A 26325-nucleotide genomic window follows, 5' to 3' on the forward strand; every position below is an offset into this window, starting at 1 on the left:
GGTATGTCTAGATTATTTAATCGTAAAAAACGTTGTTAGATATTTCTATAGCAATATATTCTAATAAATTGTATCTTTTATATATCATACATACTAAAAAGATTGGTTAATAACTGGTTTTTGTGGTGCAAAAGAGAAAAATATTATACCATTTATTCAAAAAGTACCTATAAAAAGTGGTATAGTCCAAAAAATGCAATAGGTATGGCAGAAGGGAAATCCCCGTAAAAACTCGCCCGGTTTTGCCGCATACATAACGTATACACTATGTATGTGGTAGAATGCGTGTTGCTGTATGCCTTGTTTACGTTCGAATTCATCTGAAATTTCCCCACTCTCTTTCTGTTTGAAAATTAACCGGACGTATTTCTCCAGTTGGTAAGTTTGTGAGTTTAAATCCTGATCATTGTATGTGCGATAGGCGAAAAGAAATGTCTGTGTCCTTTGCCACTGCTGAGGATTTAGATTGAATGCTAAGTTCCAATATGGCTAATGCAATGGCAATGTATGTGGTAGACTGTGCCAACGTTGCAATTGGCAAAATACATCATGGCTGTCTACTCGTGACAGTGCTAATAATATTCATGCAGATACGTGTCGTTACGTCGCGATGTATGCGACATCGCGACCATCAGCAAGACTTTAGACGTAGAAGAGCAAGTCTCATACGATAAGAACGAGGTACTCGAGTCGTACTCACAACAAGGCGATTGCACACATTATTCAACAGTAAGGTACTGCAACTTGCAAGCATGTGGCACAACCTCGTACCTCACAAACAAACCTCTCTAACCATTCATTGACATTGTCACTGCGTTGCAGTTGTTGATGTGGAAGCAGCAATTAGATAAGGCAAAGTACGCTATATAGATTTAAAGGACAAGTTCACCTTCATAAACATAAGGATTGAGAAAATGCAACAATATTAGTAGAACACATCAGTGAAAGTTTGAGGAAAATTGGACAATCGATGCAAAAGTTATGAATTTTTTAAATTTTTGTGTTGGAACCGCAGGATGAGGAGACTACTACAGCTTGTGAGTCATATGCGTACAACAGTATAAAGAAAATGTAAAAGAAAATTCAACATATTTTCATTTTTTTCGCATAATAAAAGAGCACTTGACTTGCCTCTTTCTAAAGGCAGGGGGAATAATATTACCCATAACATTTGTCGGTAACGAGTCAGGGGAATGTGTACTTTTTTCAAAAAATGGAATTTTGTGAAATTCTCTTTATATTTTCCTTATATTGTTGTACGCATGTGACATCTAAGTTATTCATACACTGCAGTAGTCTTTTCATCCAGCGGGTACTGCACAAAAACTTCAAAAATTCATAACTTTTGAACGGATTGTCTGATTTTCCTCAAACTTTCAATGATGTGTTCTACTAATATTGCTACATTCTCTCAATCCTTATGTTTATGAAGGTGAACTTGTCCTTTAATTGTATGGAATTATTGTCTGAAAATATGGATTTTAACACTTAGTGGAATGGCAGTGTTAATGCCTAACAGTTAATACTAAAAAAAAAAGAAGTAAATTTACCCGTGCTAAGTGTACAGTCAATTTATACTCGGTCACAGGTATGGACGTATGGTAATTGGTATTACTGGACAGCTTGGTATAAATTCAGGACACGCACACTTTTGCGTACTGTTAAACTATAGTCTATTACTACAATGTACTAGTAACGTTCAGTACACAAGAGACTTCATAGATTAGCCTCATAGTCAAAGAGCAATGTGTGGACCAAAATCGCAAAAAAAAAAAAAAAAAGTGACATGAAAATTTAAAAACGTGAAGAAATTCACATTTTACCTCAGATTTTAAAGTTGAGTGACCTGCACCTCGTCATAGTTAATGATTATTTATGCACGTTTGAATCACATTTCATCACCGAAATTCTATGAAATGCCACTCTCATACAGGAAAAATGCTGAAGATTCCAATTAATAGAACCACAAGTTCACTGATTGATGCAAGAAATTTGCAGCTGTTGTACTCAAACACGAATGATGCATTGATTGTGCGCTAAGGAAGGGGCCTACAACTCGTCACCTGCGCTCCCATAGACAAAGCATGTAAAATAGAAGTCAATTTTTTATCGCAAGAACTGTTCAAAATGTTCAAGATAGACATTTTACCATTATATTGGATGGCAGTAATTCATGGAATACCAGGGAATATTGCACTCATTAGGGTCAATATTGCACTCATCTTCGATTCATGCAATATTGGCCCTAACTGGTGCAATATTCCCCGGTATCCCATTCATAGCCATCCAATATTTTAAATATAAATGTTTTTCATGGATGAGGCATCTGTGGTTGCTTCTTCTAAAAGAGAGAGAGAAAAAAAAAAACAATGACATACAAACAAACTAACAAAGTTTACCATTTCCATCAGTCAGTAAGATCAGTTCTGAGTAAAACGATATGTGAGTGTTTAGATTTTGGATAAAAAACTGCAGCTTTGACAGAATTAAAAATCTTGTGCCATTTCTTTCAACAAACAAACTCACTAATTTTCTACCTTGGAGATTTCCATGTTATTTTTGTACAATGCATATTCAGGTATATTTTCAGGGGGCAATTTTTTGACATCTTGTTTGTTGCTAGAACGTCACGTGACTTGCAAAAATTCATGAAAATGAAGCCAATATATGAAAATTATGACTGACAGCATTTGACAGTAAAGAGAAACTTTCCTGGTCAACAATTGATGAGCTGATGCCATTATAGAGTGAACAAGGAACAAGGTGTACTTGGTTTTGTCCATGAATGGTTGCAGAGCTATTACAGAAGATTTTCACTTCCTAGTTCTAGTCATGAAGAGTCCTTCCTCGGGCGTGAGACTAGATAATGGCAGACATAGTTACCGTCTTAATACTACTTGTACCATTACTATCCAGGCCATGCTTTTTTTGTTGTTATTTTGCGGGGACACACCACTCCATACACGCAACTTTCATTCTGTTCATGGTAGCACATGTATAGCTATTCACATTATATTTAGCATAATCAACATTGTATAATATAGGATAGCGAGGTGCATTGTTGTAAAGGGTCACATGCAACACTTTCATTTTTAAAAAAAAGAAGAAATTCCAGGGCATCCCTCCCCTAGCACATGTGTCCAAGTGGAAGAAATCAACAGTAACGGAAGCTGACTGTTATTGTGATAACCACATTCACCGAAATGTGGTAAAGCAGTTTGGAATGCTTCCTAATAAATCATGATGAGTGCAGGGCTGCCATGTTTCCTGTTCCTGAGTCTGCGGAATTTCAAAAACATTATTTTGTATCTTTATGTTCTAACAAAAGGAATGTACAGCAGCTTTTGTAGAACCCGTTTACAGTGCAGGGCTGGCCGAGCCCGGGCTGCGCCCAGGCCGAACCTGGCCTCAATTGCAGTACTCAGCCCTGCAATTCTGTGTGTTACATCGGCAAGCTCAGCACAGGCTAAATTCAAACCTTTCAATATTTTGTTGCAGTGGTGCTCTGCATGTAAACAAATAGTTACAGTATTTGGGGGCGCGGCAAGGTCACAATGCGTGAGGTATTTCCCTTTGTTTTGTGTTGGAGACTCTATTGCTACGATTGCTGCAAAATTTTGCAGGCGTATAGAGTTCACCGAACTGATCTGATGACAAGATGAGACATAGTCGTCTTGGTTGAAAATGCAAATTAAGAGTCAAAGTTCATATTTGAAATGCTAATTAATGTTAAAGTCAGGGAGACCCTTTATAGACTTTATTACCATATTTTTAATTTCTTCATTTCAAAGACCTCTTAGTAAATAATCAGTTTGATAGCCTCTAAATTTGACTTACTCGCACACGCAGACAAATGCAAAGAATTTCCATTTGGTGTTGCATGACAGAGACAATATGATATGAATTATGTAGGTATAAAGAACTGGACTTCAGGAATGTATCTCAATATAACTTAAAGTTGCTATCCACATCCTTTTCATTGTCGATCACGGGTGACCAATATGTGATGATCCCCCCAGCGTATCACCTAACTTGTCATCAAGTGACGAGTTTCATATGATATCTCATTTGAGTTTCATTCCTCTATAGATAATATTGTCCAGGAAATATCAGTGCAATGGTAGCAAGAGAAAGGCCCACCATTTGTAAGTCATACACTCACTGCACTCTCTTCACCTTGATACATGGATTGAGTGAATGCAGCAATATCAGTAGAACACGTCGGTGAAAATTTGAGGAAAATCAGACAATCTGTTCAAAGTTATTGGTTTCTGATACCAGTCACTGCTGGATGAGAAGATTAAGTGCAGATGATGATGTCACATGCATCTAGAACAATATGTTTATAAGGAAAATATTTAACAAGAAAATGCCACAAATATTTTGGAAAAAGTACACACATTCCCCCAACTTGTTTGTGATGTGTGTTTAGGGTGATGTTATTCTCTTCTTTTTTTCTTCTTTTTTATGAATGGGTTCCATACAAAATCAGGGCTCAACACTAACGGTGGTCCGGCGGCCCAGGGCTACCAAAAATGAAAGTTGGGCCACCAAATTTCAAAAAAGGGCACATTTGGTGGCATGCCTCTGGCAACCCAAAATTTTTTTAAAAGTATTGCAATAAATTTGTAACTTTTTTGGCCGGAAATGCATGCAGCGTGTGTGTGACTCATTAAAAAAAAAAACAGGACTTTTAATGTTTTTCATTGTTTCTTTTTTTCGGGCCACCACAAAAAAAAAAAGTTAGTGTGGAGCCCTGCAAAAATACAGGGACCATCATGTATAAGTTTTAAAATTATGGCTCTGTAATATCTGAAAGTGTGCAATGACTCATCAAATGAACTGTGTCTATCTTTGTATTTTAATCTCTTATTTTTAGCACAGTTAAGACCCGAAATAAACCTTGTATGAATTTTGACGCACCAAACTATTTTGAACCTCCTGAGAGAAACCAATTGTGGTTTCAAAGAATGCCCAACTACAATATCCTACTAGCTTTGACAGTGTTACCGTGTGTATCTGAATGAATGTTGATTTTCAGTGGAGTGCATACAATACAGGTAACTTGTCCCCATATATGAACTTCTTCTTTTTTTTTTTTTGAGTTGTCACCAGTCAGACGTATATTTTGAATTTTATTGATCTCTGATACATATGAATGGGTATATAATCAGAAAATGTGCATTATTAAAAAGGTATTTCCCCGATATTTATTCTTTATGATAAGAATCAAATTACAGACATTTGAATATATATCTCCGTTTCTAGTGGGAAAAAGGCATACAATGTAGATTATGGTACAGTTGCTCTTTTCAATATGTTCTTATGTAAAATGTAAGGGTCTTTTACTCGTATGCATCTGATAGAACACCACTTTGGCAAACCTCATACGTCTACTATCAATTTCGTCTAATGCCTGTTTTGTCTAGTCCTCACTTGGTCTAATGTCCAGTTTGGCTTATTATCATTTTGTCTAATGACCAAATGGTCTAATTGCAATTTTGACTCCTTGGATTTTTTTCCCCATTTTGTCTAATAAACTGGGGGTATTAGACAAAATGGGCATAGCCCATTGGAAGTAGACCAAATGGTAATGAGGCGAAGTGGCAATTGGACTATTCAAAATGGTCATTATTAAAACAAGCTGGTTATAGACGAAGTGGGATTAGACCATGTGGGTTGAGACTAAATGGCTATTTAACAAAGTGGGAGTAGACTTAAGGGCTTTTTACACTTGTGTTTCTTAACCCCGGACTTTCTCTGACCCAGGACTATCGTTAGTCCCGTACCAATTTTTTCAGCTTTTTACACTCGCCAATTAGTCCCGTACTATCTCTTGTCCGGGGCTAAGGAGAAAACTGACCTTTTTACACTCGTATTTCTTAGCCCCGGACTTTCCAAACCACATGAATATTCATATTACGCTGTGTACTGTACACGTACACGCACGCACCGGCAGCACTTGATTACCTCGTTTCTGATTGGTCAGTGAGGGTCGGACTTCGTCTCCGTCGCTTAGCCCAGGATTATTTTTTCGTTCTGTTTACACTCACTTGCTTGGCACCGCAATTGCGGTGCTAACCCCTGCTATTTTGCAGGGCCAGATAGTACCGTACTATCGGTGGGGCTAGCCCACTTTGGCAAAAACGAGTGTAAACAGAAAGTGGGCTAAGGATAGTCCCGTACCAACGGTGGGGCTAAGGCCCCCCCTTAGCCCCACCGTTAGTCCGGGGCTAAGCAAAATTTTACAAGTGTAAAAAGCCCTTAAGGGATATATCACCATTGGGTATGCCATAGACTTTATGTACACATTGTAATAAAGTTTTGATATTTTTGTCCAACACTGACCTGACCCTTTAAATGCGTGGTCAAGAATCTGCCATGACTGCTTTGTCTTATCCCTGTGTAATACAGATCCGATGAATGGATGTTTTTTGTTTTGAATCATGTCGTGCCACTTTTTCCGGCTGGCGGCCAACACACATGCCAGGGAATTTTAGTTGCTGTGTATACAAGCAAAATATGTAAATCCCCGTCTGACCCACTGATACTACGTATACGTATCGGAATACATACTTGCGTCAAATATCCCTGTAGTGTCCAAGCCAAGACACTCGCAACTTCCAAGAAGTGTGATGTGAGAGAATTTCAGAGCGCTTGACCAATGTTGCACGTGGGATTACGTATACAATTTACAAAGTTCATGGAGTTTGGGTAAGAAAAGTTGTATCCTGGAGTGTGCTTTAGTTATTATGTCACAGGAAGGAAAGGGAGCCTACAATATCCCAGCATGCACCTCCGTGTGTTTTAATCATTACACAGTAATAGCGGAAGCATAATATTGGATGAGTTTGTCTGGTCAAGTTGTCAAAGCGATATTTCTTCCAAACTATTCTGGAGCTCTCGTGGGCCACTCAGAACATTGCAAACAAGTTTGTGAATACTACTTGCCCTCAGAAATATTTATGGTATATTAGTTGTAACATTTCGTTATATTTCTTTTTTTATATTCTGTATTGGAGAAAGATTAGATGGAAGTGCTTGAATTCTTTTTTGCCCCAAATCAGAATAACAATAACATTTGCTAATTCAAAACAGAAATATGCAAAGTTTTTTTTTTTATTTTTATTTTTATTTTTTTTTTTTTTTTTGGGGGGGATGTCACATTTCAAGGAGACATTTTTAAAGAAACCTCTAGCTCTTCTGCAGTGCATGAATTAAAACTAGAATCTCTGTGGTTACAAAGTTTGTTCTCTAAAGACCCATGGTGAGAAGATTGTTGACACTACAGGCTGGTAAACATTACCCACTGTTCCCCTCCAAGCACATAAACACACACTCACATAAACATACACTTGAATGCAAAAAAAAAGTGTCCTAGTGCATTGTGGGCCAGTACCTGCCACAGGAGACCCTTTCTTATCCCCCTATCCCAAATTATAGTTCCTTTATTTACAAAGGGACTCAATCTACCCCAAATCTCCATAGTCCCCCTTCTTGCCCCTTTAATTCCTACCACCACCACCAACAACAACAAGCTGTGACATGTAATGACAGTTATGGAATGTTGTATAAAATGGCCCCATGTACATGCATGGTATGTACCCATAGAATAAGGTGATTAGTTCTGTAAGAATTCTAGACATGTGTGTTATACTCTATTATAAAATGGGTTCAAGAATGTAGCCAATTGGAAGCGCTGAAATGAGTCACGTGTGCGTGCATTATTTTCTTCAGGTATGCACTAAGAAGAGTCTCTCTTCCACCTCCCTGGCCTGACGTACGTCACAATGTTTTACACTAGCAGTGCGCACTCAATCAGTTGTTACAAGTGCGTCACGCGCTACTATACGCGCTGTCAATCCTGTAAACAACTTCTAGTTCGGGCCGCGGGCTGCCACAACAGACGGCGGCCTTTCTTGTGCATAACAGTACGTGGCGTACGTATACTCTTATACGTACGTACAGTACTTATGTGCGGGATTTCCGAGTGCGACGTGCGTAAATGTTTGGGACGAACATCTTCGGACATCTTGACTTTTGAGCGAGTGCTACATGTAGCTGACTGGTATTGACCCACAAAGGTACGTGAATAATGCTGTTAGTTTTCGACCCATTTTATAAAACGAATGATGCACAGGATTATTTCGTGGCGTTAGTGAAGGTGCGGCTCACTCTCGAGTATTGACAACGGTTGCAAACATGCACTCGGCTGCGCCTCGTGCATTTCGCACCATTGTCAATACTCTCGAGCGCGCCGCACCTTCACTAACACACTCTATCCTGTGCATCATTAGTATAATCACTCACAACCCCCACCCCCCACCTCCCCCCTTCATTTCCTCAGTGATGATGAATAGCAGACACATTTCCTGTAATTCCTTTCCGACCCACCCCCATGAACGTTATTCAGCAAAGCACGCGTCTACCGATCGAACTACTGTGACATCACAATCAGGGAGGGTATTCCCCCAAAATCTGTTGTGCGGCCTACATGTACTTAATCTGCGGGGCAGCGCACCACTTACTATGAATGACAATGTCAGGCTATATTTAGCACTATTGCGGCATGCTGGGGAATCACCAGGGTGCATTATGTATGAGTGCTACATTGTATGCCTGCAAAGTTTTTTTGGAAAGAAAAAGGGGCATTTTGTTTGTTGATATTTGGCACAAGTATATATACTTCTTTACACTCAGTAGGATTAAACAGTAATGGCACGGTGCATAGAAGACCAGAAACAAGTTTTGTCTGCTTCCAGCGTGTGTTTGCAAGGAGATTATAGTGACCAGTGTGTATCACCTACTAAACAATGGCTTAATTCAATTGGATCTTGTCGCTCAGGCTATATCATGCATGATACTGTATGGAAAGTGATGATTGCTGTGAACATGTGTTCAGTGTAAACTTACCAGTGGAATACAAATGTACTTGCCCCTTTTTGTATCACATTGGACCTTCATACATGCTTTATATTGGTGTTGTGCCGGATCATTCATATGTACCTTCTGTAATCCCAATCATCGCCGTGCTTTTCTGGTAAGAAAATGACATAAACAAATGTCGGATAAAGTGACTGAAAAGCTTGTCTGAGGCTTTCATGACATGGCTATGACTAATGCATGAAGATTGGATTATTAAAGTATTAAAGGGAATGTGTAATTTTGGTTGAGATGGTACTTTTATGTGAGATAATGAGAAACACTTCTAAGAATACAATTCTAAGAGGAATTCAAAGTTCCTTTGATGATAATCAGTTTTGAAATGACTGAAATATGCAGAACCCACCTTTTATGAGGACCATGTGCACTTTGTTTTATTTCTTTTTGGATATCTCAGCATTTCAAAACTGATTTTCGTCTTGTAAATAAACTTTGATTTCCTCTTATATTTGTATGCTCTGTAATATTTCATACATGGTTTTTAATTATCTCGCAAACAGATAAAATCTAACCCCTCATCTCAACCAAAACTATACCATCCCTTTAATGATCAAATATTTGCATGTAGGAACATGTTTGTTGAAAAGCTTGTCAGTTGCGATGCAGTTAGATATACAGTAGTAGTGAATTTGAAAACATTACTAAACCAGCCGTTGTCGTCTTTGTGGTAAAATCTGTCATACAAGGTAACTCAGCTACAGTCATTATGGTTCGAAATGTTTGAAAGGTTGACCTTAAAATAAAGTCTAGATATATGCTGCACAAAAGGTGACAGATTGTAAGATATGGGTAAAGCAACTTGATCTTGTAGGCCACTTTTTTTTTTTTGCATGAATGGTAGTCAGTTTATGGCTATTTTCCCCTGTGGAACAATTACTGATTCTTTCAACTCGCCTGTTCTTAGAACATGTGATGCTTGGAATATAGTTTGGTGACTGCGATGTTAGACATCGTAAGGCAAGATTGCAGCTTTTGCTATGAAGCTGTGCTTGCACATATTTGATATTTAAATAGTAACCTTTTTTTGCTATCTACCATACAAACTAGGCATGCAAGGATATATACATGTACATGTTAATAGATTGACAAAGCTCATAACATTATTATAGCTAAACTTCATTCATTCAAAGGTTGTAATCCTGGCTTGCCTTCCAAAATAATTGTATCAATAACAAGTAAGTGAAAATTTGTTAGGTTTTTATAGATTTTAATATTCAATTCAGCTGAAGATGACAAGCCGTATAGCTTTTGCAACTTACACCTGTTCCCCCTACATTTAAGTGTTTCCATAGGTGTACCTTTACTGTAAAACAAAATTTGTGGGCAGGCATGAAACTTTTTCAAATTTGGCGAGAAGCCCAGATCTGCAAAAGTTCTTGTCTTACACAATACATTGAATACCATTGACAATTCACAAAAGTTTCATGCAACGAAAGAGGCCATTCGCTCCAGTTATCAAATGCTTCATTGTAAATATTTAATGTTTTACAATTATATAATGTGAATCTGCTTTGACGAATGATATTACTTTAAATTGATAGTATTCTCACACATTTGAAAAAAAATATCAAAAGAGTTGTGAAGTGATATTCAACTGGTTAGTGTGATGTTGTAAAGTTTGAGAGCTCAACATACATTTAAAACAGATTATCTTCACATAACTTACTTCTTCTACTGCGCCTTGAGCATGTTAACTATGTGGAACTGACGCATCATAAGTACCCTGTATTATTATTATTATTATTATTATCTGAGAGAGTTTATTTTTTGTGTAAATATAAGCATTAGTAGGTGGTTCATTTTTTTTTGGGGGGGGGGGGGGGGGAGAGATATCAGGATGAAGTAATATTTTATGTCAAAATAAATCGACTGTAGAATAGGATACTGGCAAAGCTATGTACATTTTGTATTATGTATAATACAGTGAGTTACTATTTTATTTTTTAGTTCTCAGCAGCAATGTAAATCATATTTTATTGCTCTTGTTACCATCATCTCATCACAGTCATACTGTGTAAGTCATTCTTTTTCTCTTTTTTTTTTGTATTATGCCAATATTTGTTTAACATGTTTGTTGTAATCTCATCTTCTGCACAGACAACATCCCAGCTATGACGCCACATCCAGAAGATAAACCGTCCGCTCGAGAGAAGCGCTCGCCTCTCGGTCTTCCACCCAGGGTGGGGGACGCCGACCCGCAGAAAGTCGTGAGGATCTGGGACCAGGTCAAGCACAGTGTCCACAATGCCCATGGCCCATTCAAACCTTCCTATTTGGGGGTAAGTGGAGCACAAAAGACTTGCCTCAGAGTGGCAATAATTTTTCAGTTGGTTTTATCTTACTGTAAAAGTGGAAATTTTCGCGCATTTCACTCAACCAGAAGCTAGCACATAAATAGAAGCACACGAATATTTTTGCTTGTCATAAGTTCCAGCAGTTGATGTGTTGATTTCATGGAATTAAAAACATGCGAACCTTTTCTTACGCAGCCAAGTGCAAAAAATTAGTCACGCAAAAATATCCACTTTTACTGTAACTTGTTGAAGACTAGTCCCGCGTATACAGTCCGACCTCTACGTATCCGGCCTCCTTTTATCTGGATCTCTCTATTATCCGAACGTGATCTTGCCATGATTTTTTTCTTTTCTTTTCAATCTAATAATCATGGGGAAAAGGGGAATTTCAAACACAAACAAAATTTACCCAAATCCACTTGAATTGGATATCATTCCCAAAATAATTAGCTCACATGGAGTACATATATTTACATCAAATTTTCATCAAAATAACATTCATTCTTGCAGAGAAAGAATTTCAGTGTGTGTATGGTTTGGTACCTGCAATAGGTTACATGTAGCTACGTGTACCATGGGTAGGCAGTTGCATTAAACATTGAGTCTCCCATATCTGGCCGAATCCCTTATCTGGATGAGCGTTGGTCTTGACATGTCCGGATAGTAGAGGACGGACTGTACTCGGGCAGGTGTCTACGGGAAATACGTTTGGAGGTCTTAATAGCAAAATTAGCTTGTCCTCATCCTCAATCTCAGTAGGTAAAACAGACATTTTATCTCTTTTAAAGAAAGGAAAAGAAAATATCTATACTGTCTCCTCCAACTTTCTAATTCAAACAATGCTCAGGTTATCATGCCAGTAGTATGTTTGACTCACTTTGTAATGTTTTTTTTTTTTTTTTGTGGCGCAGGAAATGAACTCCTACACAGCATCGCTTCCATACTTCTGGGATACCTACTCGCAGGACTTTGTTGCGTATCTGAAACAAGAACTTGTGGATCTCACCTTTGAAAGTGTCTTGACATACCGCGGCGTTCTGAACCCACTCCCCGGACCCGTAGCCCCTCTCTACCCTATGGCCACCACAGGTCAGTGATGGTCAGTGTGGTCTGGAAAATAAGACCCAACCTGTCCAAGCATACATCTTATTTAGTACTTTTGAATCTTTTTGACAGTGGTTTCGAAACTATTTTCTTAAGTTTCAGTTTTAAATGTGCCAAAGCTTGTTTATTCCAGTATCTTACGTAACCTGATGTGAAAAAAGCAAGCGCATTCACAGTTTTATGATACTTTTCTTAATATCCTCATGCTTGTTTTTTTGTTTTTTTATCTTAAGACACACTGATTCAGAACAACTCAGTACTACTTCACTGTGGTTCTGTCTTAGTGAAGATTAAATGAGTATAGATTTTACTACATATTTTGGACTCATACATGGCAAAGGTAGATTTGGGAAAAGTTTTATTTCCCTTGCCTTCCGCTGCTTCCCTTTCCTTGAAGCATCTCAGTCACTCTCAATAGGTTTGTAGTAATGTTTTGTGTGAATTATGTAGGTATCTGGTGGTCAATAGATCTTTAGCACCAAAGTAACATGCCTGAGCATGTTGTGTATGCTTGCCAAATAATTTGATAAACTCTCCAAATTGACTAATCTAGATATTGTTTAAAGAGATGGTATAGTATTGATTGAGGTGGGGATTCTGGTTTTAACTTTTTGCAAGATAATTAGGAACCTCTTATATGAAATATTAAAGAGCATACAATTCTAGGAGGAAATAAAAGCTTAGTTGATGAGAACTGGTTTTGTAATTGCTGACATATCCAGCCTTCATCTTTTCATATTTCTTATGAGTGGTTCCTAATTATCTCATAAAAATTTAAAACCTGAATCCCCATCTCAAGCAAAACTTAACCATCCCTTTAACTTTAGAAAAGATAAACAACACAGCAGAAAAACAGCCAATGAATCTCAAGGAGCGTTAGCGAGATACAGTCAAACTTTCTGGTTCCTGTGTTTACAGCCAGGAGTCTTTTTTATTCGTGACTGATGACAGTAATTGGACATTTTTGATCACGTGGTCTCCCTCTGTCAGGTGATGGTAATTGTTTGCTTCATGCGATCTCGCTGGCTTTGTGGGGAGTTGAAGACACCGAGCTCCACCTTCGAACGTTGCTTCATGAGGTAATGATGGGGGAGTTTGCCCGCAACAACGAGGCTCGATGGAAGCGCGATCGCAGCCGATACGACACGGCCAACATTCCAACCAGCGGGTTCCGCTACAACTCTACGGTAAGCATTGCTGGGTTGGTAGCATGTGGGTTGGATTTGATTGAATGGTGGTAGCATGTATGTCTCACATTTCTTGTTTCTGTGAAGAAATACTAAATGAAAATATTGGGCAAGAATGAATATTTCCCTAACGATATTTTGTTTGTTATGTCCCTATGTTATGAAGTGTAAGAAAGTGTATTTGATAGTGATCACATCCTTCCTTGCATGCACGTCTTCCCCTGTAAAGTGGATCATGCTGTATGACAATATCAAAATATGAATATGTAGAAAAAAAGTAAACATAAACACAATGTCATGTAATATTGTACTTCTATTCTATTCAGGCCAGTAATATTCAAGGTCATCTTCGTGATAAGGCGTGTCTTTGCAGAGAATGGCTAATCTTTAACATCATTCTCTGCTCTTATTTGACTACAGGAGTGGTCCACCGAGTGGGACATTGTTGTGGATATTTCCAGTCCCGATCGCAGGATGGACTCGCCAATGGGATTGCCATACGCCTGCCTGGAAGAGTTCCACATCTTTGTCATGGCCAACATCCTGCGACGGCCAATCATTGTCCTGGCGGACAACATGTGGCGGAATGCTGTCGGCGCCTCTCTTCAGCCCCTCAATTTCTCTGGTGTTTACCTGCCGCTTGCCTGGGAACCAGAGGACTGCTTCAGATACCCCATTGTCTTGGCTTTCCACCAGATGCACTTCACTCCTCTTTTCTGCACTGCCCCCATTCCTTACGGCAAGGGAGCCCAGCAGTGGAAATATGTGGTGCCCTTGGCTAACTATGGGGCGGCACCCCTGACCGTCCATTTCCTAACAGAAGAAGAGGAGGTCCATGAGGAGATTCTCCTGAGAAGGTATCTGCAGCTTGAGTCCATACCAGAGTTTCGTGGAGTCCACTTTGCCAAGCTGTCCACCGAGACGCTACCGCCGGAGCTGGATGTGTTTGATGCGTACATGCGGCTGGCAGATGTGAAGTACAGATTTTACGCGGAGGAGCAGTTCAACCCGGAGAACGCCAAGGTGCTGAGGGAGGCAGGCGTTATGTCGGCCTGTAATGGCAGACAGCTACGGGAGAAGATGCTACAAGCTGATGCTAGGCACTCTGAGACGAGCTGGAGTGACAAGCCCCCTGCGTCACCCATCCCTGGACAAACCTTCAGCAGGGATGCCCTAGGGCCACTTGCAACATCCATAACTGGCCCTCCATCAACAGGCCTGCACCTTCCAGAACCAGCAGTACACTCTAAGCAGAGTGACACTGCCTGTGCAACAGCAGGGTGCCGCTACCAAAAGGCAGAGCCAGGTGATGAGTACTGCCTTCGCTGTCTCGCGCAAACGCAGTCAGGCGTGGAGAAGACTAGCGGTGAGAGATGCCTGACACCACAGTGCCTAAACAGTGGAGAGAGGGACTACCAAGGATACTGCAAAGTGTGCTTTGAGCAGACAAACTTCATGAACGACGAAGCGCCTTCAGCACATTCTCGAAGGAAAGCCAATATTGTTGCCCAGGTACAAACTTCAAGCTTATCTAAGCTGCAAGCCAGGGGACCACCTGATGTAGACCAGTCGTGGCAGCAGACTGGAGATCTGAACACAAACATAATCAATAAACTTACCGTAGGCAGCAAGAAGTGTGTCCAGCCAAACTGTGAGTTCACTGGGCATCCGAAATATGAAGGTATGTGCAGCAAGTGCTACAAGGCAAGCCGAGGAGAGACGAACTCTGGAACATTTGTGTTTGACCCGAGTGAAGAAGTGGGGCAGAGTGAGCTGGGAGCTGCTCCTGCTGTTGGGCCTCTCATGACAGAGCTTATGCCTGTGGTTGGAAAACAGAAATGTCTTGTACCTGAATGCGAATTGACAGGTCGTCCAGACAAGGAGGGATTATGTAGTGGATGCTACCTGATGCAGGCAGAGGTGTGTAAACAGCTTGGCAAGGATGAAAGCAGGAAGAGTTCCTCATCTCCAACGGTCCTAGCCCCAATAAGTCCCAGCCAAAGCCATATTCAACAGCAGCACCTTTGGAACCAGGCCGTTCCCAGGAAATGTAGGACAGAGAGGTGCGAGATGTTTGCCACACCCGCTCAGGACGGTCTCTGCTCCAAGTGTTTCAAGGAAGCCATGGCAGAGAGGGTTGGCCCACCCAGCCCATCGCGGCTGCCTCCAAGCCCATCTCGGCTCGCCCAGATCAAGGACCGGCCGAGGGGAACCGTTCAGCCCCAGGGCCCCTTGTGCTTCACTGTGAAAAAGAACATGTGTGCGATCCCGGGATGCAGTGGGGTTCGCATTGGACTTGGTGAAGGTGACATGTGCATGAGGCACTATGAAGAACACTACACGAGAAAAGCTTCTGGGAAGCAAACCCCGTCACCTCTTCCTTTGGCAGCCATGCCTGCTGCACGAGTGCAACCCACTGCTCCACCGCCCAGCATCTACTCCCATTCCTCCGGAAATGCACACACCCTGCCCAAAGTAACCAAGTCTGGACAGCGCTGCCTGCACCCCAAGTGTGATGAAACAGCTGCCCCGCCCAACTTTGTTGTTTGCCATGGTTGCATGCTGTTTGTGGCACGCGTCAATCAAATTTTAACAGGCATCCAGATGACCCAAAAGGAACCCTTGGCAGAAGAGAGATCTTCATTTACCAAGTATCGTCCCAATGGAGACAGCCATGCCAACCTGGGTAGACCTCGGCACAATTCAGATAATCTGATGGTGGAAAATCTGAGTGAGTACTTGCATTGAATGCTCTTCTATGATATTCATATTGTGGCAAGATGCTGAATATATTGAAAACATTAAAGGATTATGACTGTCACTACAAATAGTGGCTTTTGTAGTAAGGAGATGTCTATGTAATCGTAATGCCTCTGAGGTTACAGTAATGCGAAACTGAATTGAGATGAACCACAAAGTTGCACTGGGGGCAAAGTTAAATAGTTAGTTTGTTTTCACACACACACACAGAAATTGGTGGGGACCAAAAGAGTGTCTGTTGTTTTGTATGGCTGCAATGACATTAAACAATTCAGTGCATCGAGATAACCATCATTTTTTTTCCCCAAGACTTTGGAATTGAATCAGGATTAACCCACTGCTTGAATCTAGAGTCTCCAATATGTGTAGGACTTTCATTGAAGGAGATTTCTTGATGATTTTCAGATTTGTTTGTTTGAACATCTGCACATTGCTTTATATACTTTGTACGAAGTTTCACAATTTACAGTGATTGGGATAAGGACTAAGAATGCTGTCAAAATTCATAACAAATCACAATGAACAAGTGCGATGATGTAGCAGCTTCACATCAGAATGCGTGATTGAGTGTTGAAGGAAGCGGAACAAAAGAAGAAAGCTTGCATGAATTCTACACAGATGAAGTTGTCAATCAAGTGGTATTGTAATGGAATTACACAGCTACATGACTGGAATATGTAAGCCTGCTATGTCAACATCCTTGTACAGTGTATTGTATTTTGAGTTTTTCAGAGTTATGGTTTACAAAATTTTATATCATTCTGCTCTAGGACCGCAAGAATCCACAAATCTCTACATGGCTGTATGAGTTTATGTACTACTCGATGTGAAATTAGAAATTGTCTTGAATGTTCCTTCAGTGCTTTCTTTTGATGCTGATTTATCAGAAACTTCTTGCAAGTTAACGTGATAGAGCACTGAACTGAGGAGTCACAACTTAGCAGAAGGACAGTGTGAAAAATATCACTTGTAAACTACATATGACGAGTTTGTTTGCAAAAACCGATAAGTCCATATTTGTCAAATGGAGATATTTGCGATTAAAGGTCAAGAAAAATAAAGAGAATAATAAGAAAATTTTTGCTTCTTTTGACCGTAACTTCAAAAATGTACCTTTATATGTAGTGACCAACATATCATTTAAAAGGTATTATTTTGTATTTTATGACAGATACCGTACTTCAAAATCTTTAAAAATGGACTGATCGGTTTTTGCAAACAAACTCTTCATATAATGGGTATTAGATAATCTTTCATTCTGTGTGTATTATTTTGTCTACATCTCCATCTGTCTTCTTGTACATCTTTCACCCTCTCTCTCTCCTTCTTCCTCCCCCCCCCCCCCCCCCCCCTCTGTATATGCTATTTTTCCATCCACACAGATATGGATATTTCTGAAGCTGAGAAAAAGAGTGTTAAGATATTCACTGGAAGCAAGAGGCCCTGCAAAACCCATGGAGGTAAAACTTATTGTCATTTCCTTTAAGTTGTTTGTTTTCTTTTTTTTTGTGCTTGAATTTATCAAGAGCTGCTATGGCTGGGTGGATGAGAATATAATCCAGAGGTTCCTAGTTCAAAGATGATTATAATGATATTTATATGCACATTCAGTACAAGAGGGTGGTAATATGCCTGAGTTGGTTGCACGCCTGCCTCCAGATCCAAGGATACCGGTTTTGATTTCCGAGTCTCACTGAGTAATGTTTTGTGTAAGCATTCTGTCCCTCTAGTAAGAGGCCCAAAACACTCTGTCCCTCGGAGAGGACATTAAACGGAGGTCCCGTGTGTGAGTTACATATACCCACAACTCACAAACATTAAACAAAATGATCCTGCTTCATTCATTCCTTGTAAAGAGCAGGGTGCTTACCTGGCAAAGTGGTCCTCCTACCCACCCACACAAGAAAACGGGCAAGTAATGCCAACCCAATGGTTTACCCGAGGTGACTAGAAATAGTTAAGCAAACATTATCAACCAGGCACAGTGCACCATATGCTTGAATGAATGAATGAACAGTAATAGCAAATGTGATATACTGGGTGTATAGTTTAGTCATATTATGTTTAATGATTATTGTCATATGTGTGATTGTCATACTTCCAGTAGTGAATTAATGATGATAAACATTTTTCTTTAAATCTCTTCAGGCTGTCCATTCCAAGAGTATGGCAATCCCAGATATGATGGCCGTTGTGAGAAATGTTTTGATCGCGACGTGGTTGCCCAGTACAGCCAGATCGGTCACAGCAGGACGGCCCCTGTGCAGAAGACAGGACGCCAGACCCATCTCGCCCCGAATTCACAGTCTGAAGTCATCATCTCGACTGGGACTGTAGCTGGCAGCGGCAAGCGCGCTGTGTCCCCGTCCAACTTCATGGAGTGCGTAACATTCGGCTGCAAGAAACAGGCCAATCCGCAAATTCTAGACGGCTACTGCAATGATTGTTACCCCACCTACAAAAGAGTGGAGGAGCCGAGCTATGGCACAAAAAAGAAGTCTGCAGCGCCGAAGTCCGCAGCACCAAAGTCCGCGGCTCCAAAGTCCGTGGCGCCAAAGTCCCAGCAGCAGGCAGCCAAGAAGAAGACATACAAGACCGAACTGGGTGCCAAGGTTGACCTTTGTAGGATGCCCGGTTGCAAGAACTACGGCAATGAGCAGTGCCAAGGCTACTGCAATGGTTGCTTCAGGGAACGGTTTGTCGAGGATTGAACGCTTTGTGTCGTCATCAATTCATACGAGGATTTGAATCTAGATTCTATGTCAGATTTTGATTGCTTTCCTTGTCCTCCTCCGCAGTGGTGTTTGGGCTTTTTTCCTGCAGACTTTGGGATTTTGCGTGACAGACTATGCAAACGTGAAGATACAATGTAGTAGCACTTACGTTTGAGCAAAACAAAATTCTTACCTTCGCACATTGCCACGAAAATGAGGCTTAGTTATCTAATTAAATTCAGTATTGAGTGGTCTGTAGCAAGAAATGCTTTCTGTTATCAATTTTTTTTTTTTTCAGTTTAACTTATCTTTGAATGATTAATGGTTTGGGATTTTTTTTAGTCCTCTTAAGATACAAATATGCTATTGCTAATCCTTTGCTTTCGGCAAATAACCCGAATCCCTTTTATTGCATCATGCTTGCTGTCCATAGCTACATCTAGCCACCTTTTCTGTGTTTAGTCTCAATTCTAAAGCATGCCCTTGTGTGTCAAAGCAGGCAAGCAAATCATGGCTCAGTTGATACGACCCCACCGTAATGTGGCCCAGAATACGTTGCAACAGCTGCTGCCTCAGCCTAAGCCATGCTGCAAGCACGCCATGCTACATTGAGCTTGAATGCCCTTTGGCCCGAATTTGCAAAAACTGTTTAAATCAAATCCATGGCTTGAATTTAGTCCATAGACTAACACAAACACAAAAGGTTTACCTTTTTTCATGTATCTAACAGCATTTGTTCGATATTGGATTTCTCTTGCCATAGGTGATCTGTCATACACATTCACACAGAAAGCATTGCAGAATTCATTGGCTAGATTTAAACTACCTTTGATACGTAAAGAATTTAAGCTATTGTATTTTCTTGGTTGTAATGGCCTCTACTGTAAGTTTACAGAATGCATTTTTCATAAATTAGTTACCTTCAAGTTTTGTATGTTGCAGCAAAGTGGTTAAAGGGATGGTACAGTATTGGTGGAGATGAGAATTGGGCTTTTAACTTTTTGCGAGATACCAAGAAAACACTTATGAAATAGTACAGAGCATACTATTTTAAGAGGAATTCAAAGATTAGTTGATGAAAATAGGGTTTGGAATGACTGAAACATCCGAAAACAAAGTAAAACAAAGCGATCGTAATAAAATGTGGGTCCCGCACTTTATTAGAATCGCTCTGTTTTGGATATCTCAGCCGTTTCAAAACCAATTTTCATCAAATAAACATTGAATTTCTCATTAAATTACATGCTCTTTCATATTTCATAAGAGGTTTCTCATTATCTCAACAAAAAATTTTAGAAACCTGAAATTGGGTCTCAACCAAAACTATACAATCTCTGTATTAACACATTAGTGGCAATAATTTTCTTGATGATATCAATACAAGAATTTTCGTCCATCAGAAAAGGTGAGCAGAGTTAAAAGAGGGGAAAAAGAAAAGACACAAAGAACTGCTGGGTATCTCATAAACTTCCTCTGAATCAGTTGCTCATTAAATGTTCAGAGAAATAATCGTCTATTGGTTGAATTTATCAAATGATTCATAATTAGAAGAACATGACTATTTTTTCCTGTGTTTCTTATGAAATGAACTCCCAATGTTTTTGAAACTCTTTATGAGCAAAGCATCCCGAAGCATGTCTGGAAGGGTTTCCTTCCTAGGGGAGAATGAACGCTCCCTATTAACCCGTTGAGGGCAAGTCCCGAGTGTACTCGGGCAGGGGTCTATAGGAAATGCATGTTGTAGCAAAATCAGCCCGTCCCTCAATGGGTTAAAAGCGTGCCCTTGTAGCATGAAGCCGCACAATGTGGAATGGCGTGGTGGGGAATCGTACAACGTGGAGACTGAAAGTACCCAAGGACTCACATTCATTTCGATTGACCAGAATTGAACAATTAATGCCCCTTGATCTCAACCTCCCTGGAACAAAACTGCATACCTCTGATATATATATATATATATATATATATATATTTTTTTTTTTTTTTTTTTTTTTACTTTCATGGAGTTCCTGCAATGTTTCTGTGGTACTACATCTCTTCAGCAAACCCCAGTTGCATTCTATGTTACCACTCCGAGTGAAACGGATTGACAGAACTGCAAAGTTGCAAGCGTAATGACGGTAACAAACTATGCTACGCTCACCTAAACAGAAATCACGCCAAATAGCTGGATGTCCTACAAGTATTGCAGCAACCAAAACTGTATTCTTGCTTGCTTTTGAGAAGAACTCTTCATTGAACTTCCTATTTCATTTTTTGTATGCAATATAATGCTTTGTATTTAATCGAGGGATGTAAATTCTTCTTATTGAAGTGTGGCTCATGTTTAATCTCTTGTAATAGTAAGACCTAATATACTGTATTTTTTTAATTTGCCGTAAACTCTGTTTCAAAAGGCAGACATTGTATTATAAGATCATAACGTAGACAGTTGTGATTTAGAGATAAATACCAGAGTTTTATATCAGATGTTTTGACAAAACTGTACTCCCTAGTTGGTGAGATGTGTGCAGTACATGTAGCATGCAAAACATATGCTTTTGACAGTGCACATGCAGTATCTGTGGTTTCACAAATTTGCTAATCTACTGCTAGATCAGCATGACGCAACTGGGTTTGGAAAAACCCGCCGATGAAACTGAAATACAAATAGTACACATTAATCAGTTGATGTTAACGTATGACTAATTTATGCATTTTCATCGGCAAAGTGCACAGAATATACTCATTGCAATACATTTATTACTAAATTAATGCATTTACTTAATTCTATGTGAAAAATATGCTTTTGTGTTTGATGGAATGATCTGTTTCTGAAAAGGCACACAAATACACGAAGAACTTGTGGAAAATGTTAGATACACTTGTGTGGTGTGTATATTCATGAGACCGTCAAGCAACTGTACAGTTCCGTGCCTGGTCCTGGAAGAATTAGACCCATACTCAAACAACAATAATTCCTTCAGATTGCAGTAAAAAAAAATTCTTGTTGTCATGGCTATTAATCTCTTTCAGGTGGGTCCATATTTTGTGTTCAGTTCATCAGCCAATGAGATTTGATTTTCAGATTATGTTCAAGACCTCAGCTGTATTTCTCGTGTTATTGCACAGTAATCCTGAATTTACTTCTGCAGTGATGTTTATTTATTATTCCAGAAAATTATTTTGTAGCCTCTGCATTTTCCTCAGCTGAGATGTCTAACTGTCTGTGTTGAAAAAAAAGAGGAAAAAAGATCAGTAGCCCTAATTGTAGAAACATGCTGTATGTAACAGCAAAGTGCATCAAGAAGCCCTGTTGTAAAAAGAATTCCTTGGGTGTCAAAAGATGTTGTTTCAGAATTATGTTTTGTCCTATATTTGAGATGGTCAGATGATGTATTTGATTTATGTGATATTCGTTCCATTCCAACTCAAGGCAATGTACCTCATTATATTTGCGTGGCTGGTTTAAATATCATATGATAGCAGTACTATAAGATAAGTCAAGCTCCTGAAATGCTGATGATGGCCTCACGACATTCATTGGCATATACATTGTACTTTTACCTTTGAGGCACAAATTTGCAAGTTGCATGTGGGTAATTCCCCTTCGTGCGACTGTATGGGTGTGTTCGAGTGCTCTAAAGCGAACCAAAGCTAACTGAACTAAAGCGTACCATACTGAACTGTGCCAGATTTGGAGCATTCGAGCGCTCTGTTGAGGAAGCACACCTCATGAGTTATTTTTAGAAGAGGTCACACATTTAAGAATGTCATTCACCTGGCGCACTTGAACTACTTGCAGATGTCCCGAACAAAGAGAATGAGATCTTTGCATTATGACATATGTGCATGTTAAGTGCATTCTCACATGCAATTTTTTGGTATGCTTTTGGTACCCTTTTGGAGCACATTGGGACGTGGTCCACTTTTGGCTCGGTACAGTACGGTGCGGTACACTTTAGGAGCGTTCGAGCGCTCCTCTGGCGTGGGTACGGTACGGTACGGTTCGCTATAGGAGAGCGCTCGAATGCACCCTATGACTGTATAAAAATTAGTTTTCTGTACACTGTATAATAAGGTGTAGCCAGTAGTGATCGAATTCTATCACTAATCATTGAGGTGCACATTGTGCAATCGGAAGAAACTTCCGTAGATTTTACAAAATGTTGTATAAAGTTGACATTTATGTAGATTACACAACTGCTACTATATGAATTTTTGTGTTCACAATATTTACAAATGACTAATTAAAACAAGTGAAATGGCTTGAATAGATGTGTCAATTGTCCTGTTCATTTTTTGTCTTTCTTTATCCCAAGAAATCTGTGGCATTTCAAACAGGTCCTGCTGTAGATTTTGTGTTGGTGTTTGTATGTTTAATTGTAAGGTCCTGATTTTTGCCTTGACTTGTCTCTTTTGTCTTTTCCCAATTTCTTCTGTTTGTTTTGAATTGTTTTGTTTTGTTTAACTGTTGTTAAACACTCGTGTCGTACGGGTGTACACTGTGACATAACGGATGACACAAATATGTGTGCTGCTGTACGTAGACTGAGGCTTAACAAAGAACATCCCAATACTTGTGGAGTAGTGAAAATGAGTGAATTGTAATCACTTTTACCTATCAGTGCTCAGCTCTGCCTCTGAATGAGGCAATATTACTATCTGGCAAAGCCTGTTCGGAGTTTCATTTTCTGCATGAGCCGAGTAAGGTCATACATACCAACGGGGCATGCAATGTTGGTTTTTAGAATTGACTGAGATAAGCGTCTTTGATGTTGTGATTATTCAAGTAATCCTTGTATAGAATGGTTGCCAGCATATCCAACTGACAATTGGAAATAAATATTTGGCAATATCAATAGAAAATGATAGTTATAATTTTCAATGCAAAATAATGAATGGCTTATACTCTTCCAACTGTTAATAACGATGGACCATTCTGGTCACCTGGTCTATGCACGTTAATCCTTACGTTTACACATTATTGATGATTTCTATAAATTGCAAGCCTATGCCTATCATGTTGCTTTGAAAACGAGTGAAGTGCCTAACCAGCTGAGTAAAAAGAAAGATACAGTGTAATTCGTATCCATGGCCATGTGCATTATATCAGCTCACTCAGAAATGACTCAAAACTCAAATAACTGTATAATTGGTGGGATATGTAAATGAGGTGCATTGACGTACCACATGCTTCTTGTGTGTCCTCCGTAAATCTAATTTTTCAAGTGAGTTGTAAAACAATCCTAAATGTGACACTTTAAAGGACAAGTTCACCTTCATAAACATAAGGATTGAGAGAATGTAGCAATATTTAAGAACACATCATTGAAAGTTTGAGGAAAATCAGACAATCCGTTCAAAAGTTATGAATTTTTGAAGTTTTTGTGCAGTACTCGCTGGATGAGAAGACTACTGCAGTGTATGAATAACTTAGATGTCACATGCGTACAACAATATAAGGAAAATATAAAGAGAATTTCACAAAATTCCATCTTTTGAAAAAAGTACACATTCCTCTGACTCGTTACCGACAAATGTTATGGGTAATATTATTCCCCCTGCCTTTAGAAAGAGGCAAGTCAGGTGCTCTTTTATTATGCGAAAAAAGTGGAAATATGTTGAATTTTCTTTTACATTTTCTTTATACTGTTGTACGCATATGACTCACAAGCTGTAGTAGTCTCCTCATCCAGCGGTTCCAACACAAAAAATTAAAAAATTCATAACTTTTGCATCGATTGTCCAATTTTCCTCAAACTTTCACTGATGTGTTCTACTAATATTGTTGCATTTTCTCAATCCTTATGTTTATGAAGGTGAACTTGTCCTTTAAAACAACATGTTGATGAACCAAGTCATGAGGTTTTGTTTTGTTTTGTTGGGTTTTTTTTTTTTTGCTACCAAAATCATTGTCTTGGAGGCCCTAATCAGTAAATTGGCCACTCTGAATTTGACTGCATTCAGTATTTGGAAGTGGGGTTCAAAGAGTTAGAACTGGCATTAAAGATTTACTGGATCTCCACAAGGTTTCTTTTATACATATTGCAAGAATTCTACAGAGGCAGAAGCATAGATTTGCAATTCAAGCTGCTGACTTAGAATAAGAATTGGAATATAATTGATAATTTCGATAAAATATTCCAATATATTTGGTATGTAATGAGTGCAGTATTATAAAAAAGAATAGTTATTTGATAATTACCTTATTTAAAACAAAAACAAAAACTTAGAAAATGACATTTAGCATTAGTAGCTGTTTTTGCTCTCAAACTCGTCAATTGATGATATGAAGGATTTCAGATGAAATAGCAGCAAATTGCCTCCATATGCATTTTCTATATCAGAAGTAATATATTATGAAAAGTTTGATTGCAAAATTAGCTAAATGCCACTTTTAACAATTTAGAATAAGGCCATCATCAGATACAGCAAAATAAATAGTTTCCAGAGATACTTGCTACGGAGTATAACGAGGAATATTTGTTAAGTTATGATAAAAGATATCACATATTTTTAAAATTTCCCTTGGTTCTTCAGCAATTTTAATCCCAAATTTCTCAAAGTAACAAGAATGGAGTTATATCTTATATGATCAGACTCTTCATGTATTCATTTGGTTTGTTATTATTTTTCTTATAGAAATCACAAATGCATTGTATTATATTCCAGTTTCATTCTACCGCATAATTATCACTTGATTCTATGTACAAACAAAAAATGTCATTTGTCAACTTGCTTCGAATGTTACAGGACAAAAATGAATTAATGAAAATTAATCCATATCAAATACTAATGCATATTAATGGATTTGACATTCACTGTTCGTCATTTACTTGACCAATGTGCGACACTATTTGGCACTCAGGCAACAATATACTTCAAAGAATTATTAGAGAATACATCGTGTAGCTATTTGTATTAGTATTAGGTAAATATACGTACTGCGTGACACCATTTCAAGATTTAGTATTCAATAAGTTGATTTCCCTTAGCTTCCTTTGCCTCCAAACATAAATTGCAAATTAAGTCATTTTCCACCCTGTTTATCTGTGCAAGTGACAACACCCAGTAAGAGGCACATTTAGTAAATGACTTTGTTTGTTATATATATTTGCTTTTTTCCCTTTCCCTTCTTGATGGGAAGAGTATATTTATTCTGTGTAAAGTTATTTTACACTGTTGAATTCATAGAGAATCATGGAGTGGCAGAAGTGGCACTTTGAATATTGTGAATTTAAACGCGTGAGATACTGTAAATCCATATAAAAGATCTTTGATTGCATAACAATCTTTGATGGCACGAAACTTAAGTGAATTTAGTGTGGAGCTAAGATTCCA

At 39.0% G+C, this 26325-nt stretch overlaps 1 protein-coding gene across 1 annotated transcript; it reads left to right on the forward strand.

Moving 5' to 3' along the window:
- Positions 1 to 274: 274 nt before the first annotated feature.
- LOC139726884 (tumor necrosis factor alpha-induced protein 3-like) lies at positions 275 to 19673 on the forward strand. The gene is made up of 7 exons (XM_071637878.1): positions 275 to 378; positions 11041 to 11222; positions 12149 to 12326; positions 13332 to 13528; positions 13949 to 16259; positions 17671 to 17748; positions 18437 to 19673. The coding sequence occupies exons 2-7, from the start codon at positions 11055 to 11057 to the stop codon at positions 18997 to 18999; spliced, it is 3495 nt and encodes a 1164-aa protein (XP_071493979.1). The 5' UTR covers positions 275 to 378; positions 11041 to 11054; the 3' UTR covers positions 19000 to 19673.
- Positions 19674 to 26325: the final 6652 nt, after the last annotated feature.

This window comes from Diadema antillarum, unplaced genomic scaffold (assembly GCF_040938485.1).
Source record: "Diadema antillarum isolate AM-2024a unplaced genomic scaffold, OU_Dant_1.0 seq00000103_RagTag, whole genome shotgun sequence".
Classification (NCBI taxonomy): Eukaryota; Metazoa; Echinodermata; class Echinoidea; order Diadematoida; family Diadematidae; genus Diadema; species Diadema antillarum.

What these genes read in the sequence shown, in the direction of transcription:
- LOC139726884 (XM_071637878.1), top strand. Translation starts at nt 11,055, where the DNA reads ATGACGCCACATCCAGAAGATAAACCGTCCGCTCGAGAGAAGCGCTCG. An exon ending in TCAAACCTTCCTATTTGGGG is followed by an intron (nt 11,223 to 12,148) that starts GTAAGTGGAGCA and finishes TTTGTGGCGCAG; the next exon opens with GAAATGAACTCCTACACAGC. An exon ending in TCTGATGGTGGAAAATCTGA is followed by an intron (nt 16,260 to 17,670) that starts GTGAGTACTTGC and finishes CCATCCACACAG; the next exon opens with ATATGGATATTTCTGAAGCT.